Here is a 19,380-nt window from a genome sequence, read left to right on the forward strand (position 1 = left end):
GTCTTTTCTCTTTGGCTACTTTCTTAGATCATCTCTTTGCAGTTTCACTATGAGCTTTGTGTCTAAGTATGCGTTTAAGTTTATTTACACTGCTTGGAAAAATATGCTTTTTATCCAATGATTCACCTCTATTATCAATTCTGAACAATTCCTGGCTTTTTATCAATCTGAGTATTGCATCTCCCTATTCTATGATTCTGAAATTCCTATTAAAGTATATTAGACTTGGGGCACCTGGGTGGCTCAGTCAGTTAAGTGTCTGCCTTCGGCTCGGGTCATGATCCCAGGGTACTGAGATCGAGTCCCATATTAGGCTCCCTGCTCAGTGGGGAGTCTGCTTCTCCCTTGCCCTCTGCCCTTCCCCCTGCTCGTGCATGCTCTCTCTCTCTCTCTCAAATAAATAAAGTCTTTTAAAAATAAATAAAGTATATTACTCTTTTTCATTCTATCCAGTATTTTAACCCTGCCTTTATATTTTCCAATTCTGTGTCTAGGCACCATTATGGATAATTCCATATGGCCTAACTTCCAATTTATTAATTCTCTCTTTAGTTGTGTCTAATTTGCTGTTTAGCTCTTCTACTTAATTTATAAATACAACTAACCCATTTTTTCATTTCCAGAAGTTCTATTTTTTTTTTTAATTTCTTGGTTGATTTTGATACTTCTGTCATACTTCCAAACCCCTATTTTATAATTCCATAATTTAATTTCTTGAACATTTATTTCTGCCACCTGTTATTCTGATGATTTTTTACTCACAGTATCTTGTTTCCTTGTGTGTTTGGAATTTAGGATTCTCAGAATTTTGGATTCTGTTTTTGGATACAGAGCTTATGTTCATCAGGCCTCTTCTGTGAGAATACTCTAAGGCCAAGTTTGAGAGGGCAACGTTCCAGAGATAATTTATGTTTTTGCTTCTGCCAAACTTTCTAGGACATCATCAATTTGGAATCACTTTAATTTCTCAACTTCAAGTTTCCCAGAGAACACTAACTAGCTGGTATAAACTTCAACTCCAATCTCATGTAAGCACAGACCCATGGTTATAAATTCTCAAGAGAAACTATCTGCCTCCCTATCAACCTGAGCCAAGACAACTTCATTATATACTCCCTTTGTCAGCAAAAGGATGTTTCTTCTAGTACATACTTTCACTGAAGGTATAATCCTATGGAAGTTTTATCATATGAGGGCCTCAGTCTCAATTTCATACCTTATCTCTCATGCCTTACACACTGCCACTAAACCTACACCACCAAATTAGGGAGAGAGGCAGAGTCCCCCTGGGAATCAACAACTTTAGCTCGTGGAGGTATACAGTTCTAATTTCCAGCCTTCTCTTGCTTCTCCCTTACTTTCTTATATATGCAGCTATGCATATCCATTTTAAAAGGATATTTCTCATATCTTATGCAGCATCTCTACATGTCTTGCCTGAGGAGATATATCAGCTGTTTTACTATTTCACTATGATTGCTGAAACGTAAGTCCAAAAGCATTCCCAAGGGTGCCAGGAAGAGCTCTATATGCCCTCACCAGCCCAGCCTAGGAACAAGGAATCAAGCCAGATCACCTCAATTCACTTCCAACTTCGACTCTGTAAACAAGTCCCTGGCACCATCCTCCCACAGAACGAAGTGTGGGTCCCAGGCCATCCTCTGGAATCATGCCTTTCTCCAGGCCCCATCATTTCTGAAGAATACTAAAGAGAGAGCTTCCAGGTAAAGGTTAGGATTATACACAAATATTACTTTAGCTACCTCCTGTAATTTCATAAAAACCTCACACAGAGAAGTTTTTAAAGCATAAACCCATAAGGACAAAAAGAACAGGAAAGAACCACAGAAATGAAATTCTGAAGCTGGAAAGCAGATACACAAGTGGTCAGTAAACACACAGACTCATGAGTTGGCTGTGGAGAAAGATGAAAAGCAACACGATTTCCACCAGAGGATCCTCCAAAACTCAGGAAATTGTGGCACCAGATGTCTCTGGAAGAGTAGGGTGAAGATGAGTCCAAAGACAGAAAGGCTGGCCAAATCCTCAGAGCTCACTACTACTCACCATGGCTGGGGGCTGCCTCCCCCAACCCAGCAGAGAGTAGGTCATTTTCTAAAGAAGATAAAATAAAGAGCCTCAGAATAAAGAGCAGTGTGAAAATCTGAGGGTACAGGTACCATACTGGAAGAATACAGAATAATATATGAAATACGGAAACTCCAGCTCTCCTCCCACCGTGGCTCCCAGGACGTTGGCAGCCAGGCCTACAACTAACCTCCCCCACCAATTCCCAAACAGAAAGCGGAAGATACTTCTCAGGAGAATCTGACTAGCTTCAAAAACCACCCCATGAGATCATCCTACAGTTGGCAGGTTCCACTCACGAGCTCAGAGCTTTCAATTAGTATTCAGGTCCATACTTAAATATGAACAGGTCTAGGAAAGACACTTACCTGAAAGAGATAAAAACAGGCAGGGGGGGAAAAAGAACCCAACGGAGATTATATAGGGAGAAGATAACTTCAAAAATTCTATCATGTACCCATGAAAAATAAATAGAATGGCATTGTTAAAAGACCAGAGAATGAAAGAGCTCTCAGGAATTTAAAAAAAAAAAAAAAAGATATATATAAATCTAACGGCAGAAATGCAAATCAACAGAGGATTAAAAGATAACATAATCTCACAAACAAAATCAAGTAAACACACAAGGATACAGAAAATAAGAAAGAAAAGAACAGGAATCTAGAGGCCCAATCCAGGAAGTTCAACATCTAAATAACAGGAGTTCCAGAAGGAGAAAACAAAAGGGAAGAAATCAAAGACCAGAATAGTGGATGAAAACAGGCCCCCCAGCAAGGACCATCACTGTGAAATTTCACCACAGTGGGGACAAGAATATATCCCACAACAAATGTCTATCAAGAGAGAAATGTCACCTATAAAAAATTAGGAATCAGAATGACTTTGAACTTTCTGCAGCCAATAATACTTGGAAGCTAGACTATAATGGGACAGTGCTTCACAATTTGGAGGGGAAAAGATTTCCTATTTATAAGCTCATACCCAGTTAACTATTAATGAAATGTGAAGGGAGAAGAGAGAAAAGTAAGATTACGAAAACATACCTCCTATACACCCTTTCTCAAAAGGTACTAGAGGATATATATGCTCCATCAAAATGAGGAAGCAAACAAAAAAAGAACATACAACAAGGACACAAAAATCCAGAGATGCAACATAAGAGACAGTGACAGGTATCTCAAAGATGAAGAGCAAAGGAGATACAGGGTGACAGCCAGACCAGGATAGGAGCCAGAGTCTACATGGAACTCTGTTCATACTGTGGGCTGATCTTTAACTACACAGGCACCAATCACACTTCAAGCAATCAAATAAGCAGACATTTCAGCAGCTACACACCACAGAAGAGTTTATGAATTCAGCCAATATAACTATCTGCTGACTCGAAAACCAAAGAAACAAAAACAAACACAAAAAAAAACACCAACAAAACAAACTCAAAACAAGCAGTGCTTTTAAGAGAAACATAACAGAATTCAGAGCCTCTACAATAGATATAATCCAAGATTATATGAAAAATAGGTAAATATATCTCATATTCAAGAGAATAATCACTGGAGACAAATTTTAAGATGATCAGATGTTGGAATTAGCAAAGATTTTAAAGTAATCATCAGAAGTACATGTTCAAGAAAGTAAAGGAAAACACATTCCAATGAAGGCTGATAGGATATATCAGCAAAGAAATAAAACTTACAATAGGAACCAGATGGAAATTCTAAAACTGAATAATCTGAAATGAATGGAAATAAATATACCAAGTCAACATATCTAGAGTGGTTATTAAGATGAAATTTTATAACACTAAGACACAAAAATGGATGATTTATTCCCCTGCTGAAGCCCCATCAACTAGTACCACTTCCCAATATTGAAACAATTTTTCACACCTCTGAAATATCAGTTCAAAAGAACTGAAATGCTTTGACTCTTATGGGAAAGCTGTCCATTTTCCAACTTCTGTGTTTCTTCTTTGTCTTAAATTAAGCATCCATATAGGCATGAATATATTTCTGGACTTTCTATTCTATTCCATTGTCTATTTGGCTATCTAGCACCAAAAGCTTCCCATTTTATTTTTTTCAAGATTTTATTTATTAGAGAATGTGAGCAGGGGGGAGGAGCAGAGGAAGAGAGAGAAGCAAACTCTCTTCCAAGCAGGGAGTCTGACACAGGGCTCGATCCCAGGACCCCCAGATCACTACCTGAGCTCAAGGCAGATGCTTAACTGACTGAGCCACCCAGGTGCCCCAGAAGCTTCCCATTTTAATTACTATAGCTTTACAATGAATCCTGAAATCCAGTAGGCACAAGTTGCTCTTTTTGTTTAACAGCCTTGAGTCTTCTTTACTCCTTTGCATTTCCAAATTGTTTTACTCTGAGGATTTAAGATTAAACCCTACAGGCTTTTTCTGCATCTACTGAGATAATCCTATGGGTTTTTTTGCTCTGTTAACATGGCAGATTAGATTTTCAATTATTAAACCAATTATGCATTTCTGAGATTAAAACACTTGGTCATGATAAATATTTTTTTTACATATTGCTGGAGTCTATTTGTGAATGTTTTAAAGACTTTTGCATCTTGTATTCATTAGGGATGTTAGTTCTATTTATCTCTCCTGCTCTATGTTCCCTTATCTCACTTTTATTGCTTTCTTTTCATTTGTGAATTCTCTATTATTCCATTTGTCCCCCTTCTTAGCTTGAAAGTTATCATCCTTTCTATCCTTTAGTGATTACCCTACAGATTACAGCATGCTTCCTTGAATTATCAAAAGCTAACATTATTAGGTAATATTATCCTCTTGGTGGCCAATGTAAGAACTTTTAGAACAATTAAATTCTATTTTCACTCCACCCTCACATATAGCATTGTCATGTGCTGTTTTTATATGTATTTCAAACTCAATAACACACTTCTTTCATGTCCAAATGCATATCATTTTCAATGTTCTTCATTCTTTTCTGCATGTCTGACCTCCCATTTAGACGATCTACCTTCTGCCTGAAGAAAACCCTCTTTGCTTGATACCTTCATTCTTTTTTTTTAAGATTTATGTATTTATTTTAAAGAGAGAGAGGGAGAGAGAGTGGGGAGGAAGGGCAGAGAGACACAGAGAGAGAGAATCTCAAGCAGATTCCCTGCTGAGCATGGAGCCCAACATGGGGCTCAATCTCACAACCCTGAGATCACGACCTGCGCAGAAATGAAGAGTCAGACACTTAACCAACTGAGCCACTCAGGCACCCCAATACCTTCATTCTTGAAAGACAGATTCACTTGATATAGAAGTTTAGGTTGACAATAATTTCTTTTAGCATTTAAAGCTATCATTCCATTGTCCTCTGGCTTCCACTGTTTCTGAGAAGTCAGATGTCAATATAACCATTACTCTTTTGACTGTAAATATGCCTTTTTTCTCTGGCTGCTTTTTAAGATTCTCTCCTTGGTATTCAGAAGTTTGGCTGGAATAAGAATAGGTGTGGAATTTTTATTTATCTTATCTAGGTTCACAGAGCATCTTCAATCTGTGGCTTGATGCCTTTCATTCATTTTGCAAAGTTCTCAACTATTACCTCTTCTGCGCCTGTCTTTTATTTCCCGGTCATTTCTGGGGCTCTAATTACGTGGATCTTAGACCTTCTCACTTCGTCCTGTCTGTATCTTTCCCTTTCTTCTGTATTATATTTTTCCCCTTCCAAGGCTTAGTCTGTATATTATCTTCTGATCTATCTTCCCGTTCACTAATTCTCTTTTTAGTTTTACTTAATCTCCTGATACAATCATCTATTGAGTTCTTAATTTCTGTGCCTGTACAATGCAGATCTATAACAGATTTTTCATTTAGCTCTTATATATTTTTCCAGCTTTCTACTGAAATCCCCACTTTCATTTCCTTGATCATAGCAAGCACTATTTTTCAATATGCATATAACTCCCGTCTGGAGCTCACCCAGGTTTGCTTCAGCTGTGATGTTTCTGATGGCTATTTATTTAAAATTATCATGAACACCCAGTAATGATATGTGCAAAATTGTTTGTAAAATAATTTGAGGCCTACAATGATGTTATATTCCTGTAATGATGTTACATGTGCTTCTGGCCGGCAGCTAAGGGCACCATTAATTCCAGAACTTCTTAAATCTGCTTTAGCTTTGTCTTCTTTTGGTTCCCCTTGCCCCCAATTCTTTGGGGTTCCAACTCAAAAGGAGGGGTTCACCATACCTGCCCTCTGTTGAAAACTCCAATCTCTGTCTTCCTAGCACCACAAGGCTATCAAATGCCAATGCAACCCTCTCGGTTGCCCATATGGAAGGGCTAAGAAGAGACTCAAACATCAAAGTCACCACCCAGAGCCTCTGTTCACACAGATCCTGACCTGGTAGGTCTTCACTATCCTCTTAGCTGTACAATGCTTTCAGCCAGAGATGTTTCCTCAATCTGTCCATCTCTTCCAGATGCCTTCAGAAAAAGAGCTGGTCCTGGTCATCAAAAGAGGAAGCCTCCGTATCTACTTTTCACCCAACTTTTAGACTATTTTCAGGAACACATATAACCCAAAGGGGAGACCTCTACACATATACAGAAACTGAAATCATCTGTGTAGATAAGCCCATCCATGGAAGTGTTTAATTTGACCCCAGGGGCAGAGGCCTGAAAAAAGTAACCTCCATTCCGAAATGTTAACTCAAGAGGGAAACAGAATTCCCTTACAACCAATTTTATTATTTCAGACTATTAGGGACTGAATTGTGTCTCCCCAAAATTCTTAACTCCCAATGTGACTGTACTGGAAGATAAAGCCTTTTAAGAGGTAATTAAGGTCAAATTAGGTTATAAGGGTGGGGCCCTAACCCAAAAGGACTGGTGTCCTTAGATGAAGAGGAAAAGACACCAGGAGTGTATGCACACACAGACAAAAGACCACGTGAGGACACAGTAAGTAGGCAGCTATGTGCAAGCCAAAGAGAAAGTCCTCACCGGAAACCAACCCTGCTGGCACCCTGAGGAGGACTTCCAGCCTCCAGAACTCAGAAAATACATTTCTGTTATTGAAGCCACCCAGTCTGCGGTACTTCAAAGCTATCCATTCTATGGCGGCCCTATCTAAGCACAGACAGTGCACATCACCTGTACCATGTGGGAAAGCTGATTGGGACATCATTCATCCTAGAAATAGTACCATAAATCCACTGTCACCTAAATCCACACGCAGAGCCTGACAAGTGGGCTTACACGAAGAATCCCAGCGAAAGAGCAGTGAAACAGCAGATAGCATGCTGAAGAAGGAGACTAGGAAAGCACAGGCTCTGGAGAACAAGTCATCTTGAACTATCTTCCCTAGTTCAGTGGCCAACTGTGGCAGAAAGTTATACAAGGAAACACCACACATGCTCAGACAGGAAAGTGAAGCTCACCAGAGCCCCTTCTGTCGTGAGAAGCTTCTCACCAGATTCTAAAATAATTCTTCTGCATGTGTCTCCTATACCGCCACCACCATCATCACCACATGTGAACTCAGGATCCTGCCATTCTACAACCTTGTCAAATGCACTGGGGTCACCAATGGTGGTGCCCTGTTACGCACAGCTCCTCACAACCTTCAGCAAGTGCCACAGCCTCTCTGGAAGGTGGAGGCGGTAGAAAGCACGGCTAGTGAGCTCACACAGACACACACATGCACAGTCATCCCAAACCCAGACCAGCATTTACTGGCAAGTCTATTGCTACCTCTCCTTTATCAACATAGTAACCAGGAGGCTCAGACACAGGAAGGAGCCTCCCTGGCTCTCATCAGACACTAGACCTTCGTGAAGTGGGCTATTTCCAACCTCTGCAATCTAGTACTTTTGGAGAGGGAGGAGAGGCTCACATATGCTGCAGAGGGCCATGTGCCATCTCACGCAGCTTTTGCCCCCACTGCCATCACCTGGGTAGCCTTGTGGGGGGAAAAATAGTATAGCCATTTCTCCGTACCTACTAAAATTTAAAATATGCATGCCTGGGGTGCCTGGCTGTTTCAGACAGTACAGCACGAAACTCTTAATGTGAAGGCTGTGAGTTCAAATCCCACATTTGGTATAGAGATAACTTAAATAAATCAATCTTTAAAAAATAAAAAATATATATACTATGACCCAGAAATTCCTCTTGTCATCTATCCTTGAGAATCAATCTGCATAAACTGTATACAATCAGAAAATCAGTATGAGAAAGACTGACAAAACATATCTCTGAATTTAAAAGCCATGACATGCAACAATACAGATGTTAAGTCACAAACATGGTGAGCAAAAGATGGACACAAAACAGTTCACACTGTTAGATTCCACTCATATAAAGCACAAAAACAGGCACAAATAATGTGTACTGTGCAAAGTCAGGATGGTGATTACCCTTAGGGATGTAGGGGTAGAGAATGGAAGGGAGCAAGAAACGGCTTGGTAGGATAGGGGCTGGTCAATTTCTGATTCTCGATCTAGATGCTGATTACATGGGCATATTTAGTTCACGAAAATTTATCAAGCTGTCATTTATGATAATTACACTGTTCTACACGTATTTTATACCCCATTAAATGTTTGAAAAGGAGCAATACCATTTTAATTTAATAAATCCTATTTCTCTAAGTACTTCCACAGATGCACAGATAAAATGTGTAGAAGGACTCAGATGGGGACCAGAGGTGGTAAAGGGCCCTGGTTTTATCTGTAACGTCTAATTTTCTGTAGATGAATGTATGTGTATTACTTGTAAAACTAAAAATTGGTAAAATTTTAAATGGGAAAAGAAGCTATGGCCAAAGTGACTTGTACTCCCCCAGCTACACCCAGGGTGCCTAACCAGGAGACCCCTGGGTAAAGGGAGGTTTGGGAGTTGTTTTTCAGGGCAGGGGAGGCAGGACTGCATTGTCCTAGTTCTCCTTCCCGAGTGGCCCTGCAGAACCCACTTTCAGATGAGAGGTTCACCGGAGGGGCCAGGCCGGTGGGAGGGAAAGTAGAATTCACCTCTGTAACTTCTCTGCCCCTCTATTTCTAAGCCCCAGAGCAGATGAACCCTGATCCCCAGGTTCTCAGGCAGAAAGGCAGACCTCTGTATGAGGTAAGAGCCACAGGGCTCCTCTCTAACCCACTTCCCACCCAAGCCAGTTCTAAGTCAGGCCCTGGTCTGCCTGATTATTGAGCACCTGAAGGCAACGTCAAAACTTGGGTGACAAGGAAATTCCCAAAAAGTACATAAAAGTACATGGGTTTCTAAACCCTGGGCTATCAGCCCAGGGCTCTGATAACTCATGCATGCTTTCTCAATCAATGGGGGAGGGCGGGAGGTGGAAGGAGGGTTGTCAATGACATTAGACTTTAAAAGGCATTGTCCTCATACCTGAAAACACTGTGCACCACCACACAAGCCAGAAGAAAAAAACATGCTGACATCAGCACTCAAGAGAGTCAGGTTCCAAGTCAGCCTCACATCTCCATTGGTTCAGGTCTAGGAGGCAAGCAGGGGCCCCACCCTCTCCTTGGATGGACAGACAACAGCTGGTCTGGTCACATCTTCCGAAATGCTTGACCACAAACTCCGGGAAGCAACCTTCTCCACCCTCCAGCCAAGGGCTTGGGTTTCCAACCAGCCTTCCTTTTCCTTCCCCAGAACTAATTTTAGCCTCCTTGGTTGTCAGAGTGGAACTGAAATAGTCAGCAGAGGAACATTTGCAAACAAGAACATGAGCTCACCTCACAAAACACCTCTGCTCCGGCCCAAAAGCTAACCAGAGAAGAGAAGTCCCATTGTGTGGCAGGCCAGGCCCCTAGAGAAGGTCCCCTGGGAGGAGGGCCACACATCTGCCCAGTGGCACAGGCTTCCTTTCCAACACCTGCTCCCAATAACCACATGTCCATGAGTGAACATGGGCTGCCAGCCCGAGTCTGAAAAAGCACATGCAAGACTGGGATAACCAGGGCGAAGCATGGGGCTGTTCAAAGGAGGGAAGCCATGACTGAGCCTGGGCCAGGAAGAGGCACAGCTCACCCCCAGCCCCTATCATCAGTTGGTTTCCAGCCCATCAGACATAGACGTCACTGAGAAACTTACAACAGAGATTCAAAAGAAGGCAGCGGCCATCTCCTCTCCCCCATCCCCATCCCCACCCCCAACTTGGGCATCCAGGAGTGGCGCCACCAGGTCCTCAGGAAACAAGCACCTCTGGTCTGGGGTGAGCCCAAGTCTGATGGAGATTGACCAAAAAAAGTAAACCCCAAGGGGGTGGGTGTCTATTCCAGAAAAAAGAATTGGTGACTGAATGGGTGGTAAGGAAAGAATATAAAGAATTCCGAGAAGGCAACAAGACGGAACCATAAATCTCAACCCCAGTAAGAAGCCCTTTAAAATAAACACTGGACATACCAGTGGTGTGGAGAACTTGGAAACGCAAGCGTTGGGGACTCCAACTTCCCACCCTAAGAGTCCAGTCTACAGTCAGGTCCCAGTGCGGCAAGCTGTGCCTTGCTGAGCTCGAGATCAGAGAAAAGCCCCCCAGAAAGCCCTCCCTGACAGATCCCAGAGTGGAGTAGTACAGATGCGGGGCTGCCCGCCTGCCAAGCCCAACACACGCTCCCAGAGAGACCAACCCCCTGGGTGAGGGCCACCAGTGCTGGCGCCTGTGCTGCCCACCCCACCTCCCGGACCCTGCCGGCAGACTCCCAGAGGCCAGGGTGGAGGCCTGCACCCGTACCTCGGGGGAGAGGCTGCCCCCCTGCGCTGGCGTCCCCAGGCTCGGCGGGGCGCCAGGTGGCCTGCCTGCTCGAGGGCAGGGGCATGCCCGCGTCCTGCTGCAGCCCCAGCGCTGCTCTGGCCAGCCTCAGCTCCCAGCTGCAGCTCGGGCGGCTCCCGGGCCGGCGGCCCCCGGGTTCCAGGCGGCGCGGCGGCCCCAGCAACACGCACTGCCTGACATTCTGCGCGAGTGGGAGGGCGAGGCCCCGTGCAAAAGCTCAAGGCGGCGGGCAGAAGCGGGTGGGCGGGTGCGGGCAGGCAGGCTGCCCGGCCACCCACGGCCGCCACCTCCCTGAAACCCGAACCGCTTCTGGGAAAACTCAAGGACGCCAGGATTCTCCTCACTGGCTGGCCGAGGTACTCCTGAACCGCTCATTTCCAATCAAACTCTCAAGGCCGAGCAGGTTGAGCAAGCAGGGATCTCCCAGGCTTTGAGGAGACTCCAACCTCCCACCCCGAATCGGGGAAGGTGGGGTGCTGTGGGCATCAGCTATAACCCCACCTCCCACAACTGTCTCTTTAAAGCACGGGAACATTCTAGATCGGAGGTTCTCAACCTCAGGTGATTTGCAACCCCTCCACTCATGCCATTTCTGTTGTCACAATTAGAAGTGTTACTAACAGTTAATGGACAGAGGCAGGGATGGTGCTAAACATCTTACAAAGCACCAGACAGGTCTCCCTGCCACCTCCCAAACACACACACAACAAAGAATCATGGGGTCCAGACTGTCCAGAGTGTCAAGACTGAGAAATCCTGGGGCGCCTGGGTGGCACAGTGGTTAAGCGTCTGCCTTCGGCTCAGGGCATGATCCCGGCGTTATGGGATCGAGCCCCACATCAGGCTCCTCCACTATGAGCCTGCTTCTTCCTCTCCCACTCCCCCTGCTGTGTTCCCTCTCTCGCTGGCTGTCCCTATCTCTGTTAAATAAATAAATAAAATCTTAAAAAAAAAAAAAAAAGACTGAGAAACCCTGTCCCAGAATGAGGTCTACCCAGCCAGGACCCTGCCTGAGAGTTGTCTATCCAGTGTCATTCTCAAAAGTATTCCCCACACCACCTCCTCCTCATAGCCCCCAAATGTCCATCCACAGTAACAGGCCAGTTATCAACAGGTGAATCTTAACTCTTAACCTGATGTCCCTTGGTCCCCAACTGCACTACCCTGAGCTCCCAGGAATGGGCTGAACGCATAGGCGCTCAAGGGAGGGCTGCCTGGAGGAGGAGAAAAAGGAGGAGAGCAGGGCTAGAATGTACACACTACACAGGGATCACAAAAGGCAGAAGTAAAGGAGTCCTGTCCAGTGGTTAGAAGCAATGTGGGAACAAGCCCAGTGCACCGCCCCCCCCCAAGGGAACCAGCTGCCCCCCAGGACTGGTACACTGGCTGTGTGGAGGGCAGCTAGGACTTCACAGAGTCCAATCCAGGGCGCTACACGGCTCCTGCTATCAGTGCAAAACAGCAAGTGTGCACGTACAATGGCATGTGCTGGCTCTCATGCACACATGCTTTCTCTCTCTTTATTTGTATTTTCCTGGGGGAAGAGGCCACAGCTTTCATCAGATTCTCAGAGGGGTTCATGATACACAGGTCCATGACATAAAATGGGCACTCTTCACTGGGCTCTGAAAATTCCTGAGGTCAGGTGTCAGGGAAGGTCCAGGTGCTATTTGGGGATTCTCGATGCCCAGAAAGACCCTGCAGAGTAGTACACCAGAGGCCCACCCAAGCTCTGAGAGGCTGTGGGGTCCCAGGACTTGTTTATTCACACAGCTATAGAGCCTAGAAGGCTGGGTGAGTTTCTCGTATCATCTCAGAAGAGCCTCTAAGAGATAAGGGTGACCACTCCGCCCCAAGAGCAGCCCAGCCAGCCAGCGAGGAGTACCCAGCAGGTACAAGGATAGGGAGCAAAGGACGCCTTTCCCTGGGGAATGGCACCAACAGCCCGTGGCTCTGTGGTCTGCATCCTTGACAGCCACCACTGCAACAAGCCTGAGGGTCACTTTACTCATCACACACACACTTCTGCCCTGGGGAAACAGACAACATCTGTGGATCAGAGAGTAGCCAGCCCATGAGGACACCTTGGGGCAGTCAACACTGGCAGTTCCTGATGGAACAGACAAGAGTCACGTCCTCCTCCTGGCTCCTGACATTTCACTCAGAAAGTCTCCACCCCACCCCCACAGGCCCTAATCTGAACCCCAAATACAGAGACAGATGTCGGAAGTTCTAAAGAGATACACAGAACTGTGTCTAGGATGTCCACTGAAAGGCAAGAACCAAATAACTTATTTCGCAACGATACTGAGCCAGGCACAGAACACAGATCCTGTAACAAGCACCATGCGCCATTATTATAGTGTAAATTCCCCCTTTTCTTCTAGACCTGCACCAACCAATATGGTAACCACTAGCCAAATGTGACTACTGAGCACTTGAAATCAGGAAAGTCTAAGCTGACATGTTCTCTAAGTATAAAATACACACTGGATTTTGATGATAGTACCCCCCCCCAAAAAAAAAGAATGTAAAATTTCTCATTCACTGTTTTAATATGAATTACATGGTAAAATGACTACTTGGTATATATTAGCTAAATAAACATACCATTAAAGTTAATTTCACCTTGTTATAGACTGAATCTTTATTTTTTCATTTAACTTCAATTAATTCAATGAATAAATTAAATTCAAATAATTAAGTGTATTATTAGTTTCAGAGGTATAAACTGAATGTTTATGTGTCCCCTCAAAATCCGTATGTTGAAACCCTAACTCCCAATATGATGGTATTTGGAGCTGGAGCCTTTGGGAGGTAATCAGGGTTAGACTGGTTCATGAGGGCAAGGCCCTCAATTTGGGGTTAGTAGAAGAGGAAGAAAGAATGATCTCTACCCAGCCCTCCAAACACCAAGGAAAGGCCACTCGAGGATGCAGTGAGAAGACAGCCATCTGCCAGCCAGAAAGAGGGCCCTCACCACAATCCTACCATGCTGGCACACTGATCTCGTACTTCCAGACACTAGAGCTGTGAGAAACAAATTCTGTTATTGAAGTCACCCAGCCTATGGTCCTTATAGCAGCCCAAGCTGACTAAGACACCTGTTTCTTTTTCCTTTTATTAACACGACTACCACAAACTTTTGTTACATACATGGTTGATGCTGTATTTCTGTTAGACAGTGCTGCTTGACCCTCCTCCTACTGTGGGCTGCCAGCGATGGGGTACTGCTGAACAGCAAGCCAAGAGTTGAAGGAAGGGCATCCATGAAAACAAAGGAACAGGAGTGCCAGCTCTCCCCCTGCTTGGGCTTGGGGCAGCTCTTCCCATAGCACCTCACAGGTCAGGGCAGTGGCCACCAGAGAACTGGCTGGTGTGACCACAAGAAACACCCAGAGACCCCACCTTCCTCTCAGGGCAGGAACATGGGTCCTTGGATTCCAGTCTAACTCCAGCTGCCCCACTTTGCGGAGTACACCACTCAGCACTGCCCAAGCTAGGTGGGGGGAACGGAGGGAAAGAAGGAAATAACGGTCCTTCCAGGGGCCCAATCCCACCCTGTCCCGCCTCATCAGGGAGGAGATGAGACTGGTGAGATGAAACGGAGACGAATTAGGATGAGGGTTCCAGGTCTGAGGCTGTCCTGTCATAGAAGAAGGTCCCCTCTGCAGGCTGGGGCTTGGAAGAGCACAGGACCTTCAAGAGGGACCTTCTAGGCAGCCAGGTGGGCTAATGCGTGAGCATTAAGTCGACTTCCGCGACCCGATCCTCTGGAGAGCAATGCCTCCCTTTCACTTCAGAAGCATCTCAAAACAGCACTTAAAAGGCAGAGTGAGCAACGAGTTCAACACCACCACTTTGCTTCTACCACACAGGAAATGGCTCCAAAAGAGCCGTGAGGCCCCCTCCCACACTATGCCCAAGTACAATAACGGGGTCTTCATCCTCTCCTCCCTGAGCTCAGACTACGCAGCTCCAAACTCCACACAGACAACTCACTTGCTCTGGGTGTAGACAACTAAGGCAAGCTACATTAAAAGGAGGCCTAGAGTGGGGGTGGGATGGGATGGAGATCCCCCCCATCGCCAACCCCGCAGGAGCGCGGGGATCCCTGCCCCGCCCCTGCACGCTAGGCCCCGCCCTTCACGGGTTTCCCAGGCCCCGCGCTGCTGCCACCGCGGGCGGCAGGGGACCCGCGCTGCATGTGTAATGGGGGCTGGGAACAAAGACGCGCAGGACCCAGCGCCCCCGCTTCCGCGCACCAACTGCCCCGACCTCCCTGGGCTTCTCCCTGGAGCTTCAATGCGCGGCTCCCCACGCTTCCCAGGGCTACCTGGAGCCATCCGAACCGCAGTGCGGAGCCCATCCCTGCGCGCAACCCGAACTGGGCGCGCCCCAACACCGCTAGAAGAGGAAAATCACTGCTTCGGCCTTGGGGAAAAGTGCTTTCCCAGCAGAACTCCGCGTGTATACGCCCGCACCCACGCACTCTCAACCACAGGCACGCGAGCTGAACTCTAGCCCTGCCGGTCACCCACCTCCGCCACGTGCTTCCCAAAGGCACAAACGCACCTGTTAATTTTTCTTAGCACCCCACCTCCCTTCTCAGGAGCCCGGAACAAAGCGGTCCCGTCGGGTGACTGCACCTCGCGTCCCGGGGCCGCCGCGGGGAAAGCGGGCTTAGGTGGGAGCTGGCGCCAACGGCCCGCCTTCAGGGGAACACAACACAGACGCCGGTGGGATGGGGTGCAGGGGACTCCTGGCTGTGTGAAGTAGCCCCCTTCGCTTCGCTACACCTAGTGGCTCTGAGGGTCGCGCAGTCCTGTCCCCAGCCCCTCCTGCACCTACGATCCCGCCACCCCCAGGTTAGATCTGGCCACCCTCCCCACGCTTTGGTTTTCCTCTCACTCTCCTTGGTTTCCACGCGCCCGAGTAGCCTGAACCCCGACCCTAAGGCTCTGGATCCCGGGTCCGATCATGGGGTCGGCAGGCCGCCGCACAAACAAGATCGTCCCCTCAAGATTGGAGAGCGCGGCGCCCAGCGCGCCCCCAGTCCCCGCCCCGGGAGGTGCAAGCTGGGTGCAGGTGGCGGGGCGAAGAGGCCACGGGCCCGCCCTTTGTTGGTAAACACCGCGCGGCGCCCGAAACCGGCCCCGCGCGCCCTCCCCGCGCCCCCCACGCCGCGCCCCGTCCTCACCCGCGCACAGCGATCCCCAGAGGAGGGCGAGGGCCGCCCAGGGCGCCGTCATGTTCCGCGGCGCCGCCCCGCGGACACCCGGAGCCCGCGGGCAGGGCCGCGCGGCGCTCCCGGGGCGCGCAGGGCCCAGCGGCGGCTGCGCTCTTCTTCCCGCTTCTTCCTTCGGTCTCGTTTCCCGCGCGCTTCCTGCGCCTTCGTCCCCGGGCAGCGTGCAGGCTCCAAGGGCCGGGCGGCGGGGCCGGGCTCAGGGCCGCTGCGGGCGGCGTAGGCTACGGCCCGGGCTCTGGGGCGACGCGGGGGCCGGGGGGCGGCGGCGGGGCGCGGGCCGGGGCGCGCCCGACTCAGGCATAGCGCGGCGGGGCTGGGCCCGGGCCCCGGGCGCAGGGGCCGAGTCCGGAGGGGCCATGAACGGGGGGGAGGGGTGGGGGGAGGGGAGCTGAACCGAGTCCAAAATGGCTCCTGAGCCGCGGCCGCGGAGCCGAGCCAGCGGGGAAACCCGGATGTTGGATACAAAGAGGCGGGCGAGCTGGGCGGGGAGGGGGAGGGGAGGCGGGCCCTCGGGCCGCGTGGTCCGCGCCCCCCTCAGGGGCGGTGCCCAGGAGAAACAACAACAAGAAGGCTCCGCCCCCAGCCCGCGCCCTCCGCCCTCCCGGAGGTCGCGTACCACCACGGGACTAGAGGGCGAGGACCCGCGCGCTGGCAGAGGTGGCGGCGGTGGGACCTGTAGGACCTGGCTGCCGCACGCTGCGGTAATTTTTGCTCGCGCCAGAGCCCACCTCCCTAGCACGCTGCCCTGCGATGCGGGAGTGGGTGGACAGCCCCTGGACTCGCCCGGATTGCCCTCCGCTCCTCCGTTTCCCCACCTTTGAAATGGGGGTCAGTGTGAACCGTGGGAGAGTCTTGTCTTTTATGCCGAACTAATCGGCAGAAAAGGCCATCGTCTCTGAAATGACAGGTAGTCCTCCACGTCTGCAACTCTAACACACACACACACACACACACACACACACACACACTCAAAGGCACAGCTGGGCATCCTGGAATTGGACCCACCTGTGTGAAAGAGGGCACGGAGCCCCTCCCCGCAGAGCAGCAGCAGGTGGAAAAGGACCAATGGGAACTGGCTTCCCCAACCTTACCCTTGTCATCAGCACTCCTACCCCGGACCCCTGCTTGTCTGCACCTTCAAAACTGTTCTCAATTGCCTCCAGTCCACCCAGCTGAAGATCTTTGGCGAATATTTCTGCTGTCCTCTTCACCGGTCGCGTTCCTCCTTGGGGCCCCTTGTTCTTCATCTCAGATTCCACTCTCCTTATCACACAACCAGAGCTGGGAAGGTCACGATGGGGCTCCCAGCTAAAGAGGGAAAGCCCATCACAACTCAGGGATGAGGTGCAGGATCCTTGGCTACAGAAATTGTCCTCTGGCTTCTCCTGACCAGCCACAGCCTTTCTTGGAGCAAGGCAAGGGCAAGGGCAGGGCAGGGCAGCCAGAAAGGAGGTGGTGCCTGGAAATCTGAGGTGTTTCACTTCTCTAAGCTTCAGTTTCCTTACACAGAGAGTGAAGAGGTTAGATTCCTCTGCTTTGCCTTTTTCAAAAAGCAGGAATCTTATTCACACAAAATATTATGTAAAAGTCCACCGTACAGAACAAAATTGCCTTGATTGATGTCAAAACGAGGGCCCACCACCCCCAATTTCAAAAGCATCTTTGGAGTCAGTACACAGAAAGATTTGAGTCTCTAAAGGCCCCTTCCAGTTCTGGAAAATCCTGTGGAAAATGACAGCACCTCCTTGCCACAATCCCTGCATAGTCCTTTTAACACAGGACTGAATGCTATTGTGTGCTGAGCAAGAAGCAATGTAGTATGGGATACCCTGGTTGTGTATCAGGTGTTTGGCAGTCCTACAGAAGGCCATATCGAAAGATACATGATGGCAGGGGAAGCAATTCCATATTCAGAATAAATGGCTTTTCTAGGAAAGATTAATCGCTGCCTTCTCCTACTGGAAGGTATAAGCTATAACCCACTGTGCCAACAGTTGGATTGGCTGGTTCCTCTATTCTACTCCACACCAGGATAGGTATCACAATAAGGGCTCAGGGTGGTCCAAGTTGCCAACACATCTGTGTCTTCCACCTTGACGATTCTGGGAACTCCAAATTTGTATATCTCACTGCCTACTTGACATCTCTATTTGGCAGCCTATCAGGCATCTCCAACCTGACCTAGCCAAAGCAGAATTCCCCATTTTCACCAGAAGTCTACTTCTCCAGTTGTCCTTGTCTGAATCAATGGCATAACCAAACAACCAGGCACTCAGATCAAAACTTTATGAGCCACTCTTGATTTCTCCCATATTCAGTCCATCAGCAAGTTGGCTTCAAAAACATATCAACCATCACGCCACTTTTTCCATATATACCATTTTCACCCAACCGCTCACATCTGGACCACTGTAACAGTGGTGAACTGGAAGGGATTGTAACTAGTCACCTGCTTCCATTCTTGCCTGGCTATATAATACATCATCTATACAGCACCTGAAATGATCTTTTAAACATGGAACTAGTATCACATTACTCCCTTCCTTAAAGTCCTCTCATGGCTTCCTGTTACAATGCCTAATAAAGCTTTATATAATCAACCCTTCTTTCTCTCCGACTCCCCATTATCAGCCAGACACACTGGTGTGTTTTCTGCTCCTCAAACACATTAAGGTTGTTTCTCTTTTTTTTTTTAAGATTTTATTTATTTATTTGAGAGAGAGCGTGAGAGCGAGAGAGCTAGCCCAAGAGGGCAGGGGTAGGGGCAGAGGGAGAAGGAGAAGCAGACTCCCCGCTGAGCAGGGAGCCTGACGCGGGGCTGAATCCCAGGACTCCAGGATCATGACCTGAGCCGAAGACAGACACTCAACCGACTGAGCCACCCAGGCGCCCCTAAGGTTGTTTCTATCTCAGAACCCCTGCAATCCCCACTGCCACCGCTGGAATACTGCTCCCACCAACTCTCTTGGAGAGCTGAAATCCATGTTGCTGAGCTCATGCAATTAGCCTGTATCTCTGCTACCATTTTGTTCATGAACCAATACTAGGCTGATAGGGAAAGATGATGTGGATATCTGGAAATCAAGTTTGGTTTGGGTTTTCTGTTCTTCTGAACTACAAGAACACTAAATACCATACTTGGTGTCAGACATGAGGTAACTGGGAGCTGAAAGGCAAAAAACCAACAAATGGCTAATATAAAACTTATGGCAGGGAGTTCTACCATTCAGGAATTCTACATTTAGGACCATTTTTCCCCTACTCTCCCCC

The 19,380-nt window shown here is 47.9% G+C and overlaps 1 protein-coding gene across 1 annotated transcript in view; it reads right to left on the minus strand.

The window, feature by feature from the left end:
• ACVR2B (activin A receptor type 2B) overlaps nucleotides 1-17,357 on the minus strand; it is a 31,274-nt gene extending 13,917 nt beyond the window's left edge. Inside the window, exons 1-5 of the mRNA XM_040636607.1 lie at nucleotides 17,202-17,357; nucleotides 16,071-16,331; nucleotides 15,815-15,940; nucleotides 15,404-15,574; nucleotides 10,824-11,043 (exon numbers count right to left, since the gene is read on the minus strand). Coding sequence (XP_040492541.1) covers nucleotides 10,824-11,043; nucleotides 15,404-15,574; nucleotides 15,815-15,940; nucleotides 16,071-16,331; nucleotides 17,202-17,357 — 934 coding nt within the window. The remainder of the gene's footprint in view (nucleotides 1-10,823; nucleotides 11,044-15,403; nucleotides 15,575-15,814; nucleotides 15,941-16,070; nucleotides 16,332-17,201) is intronic.
• Nucleotides 17,358-19,380: the final 2,023 nt, after the last annotated feature.

Source organism: Ursus maritimus, unplaced genomic scaffold (genome assembly GCF_017311325.1).
Source record: "Ursus maritimus isolate PB19 unplaced genomic scaffold, ASM1731132v1 scaffold_20, whole genome shotgun sequence".
NCBI lineage: Eukaryota > Metazoa > Chordata > Mammalia > Carnivora > Ursidae > Ursus > Ursus maritimus.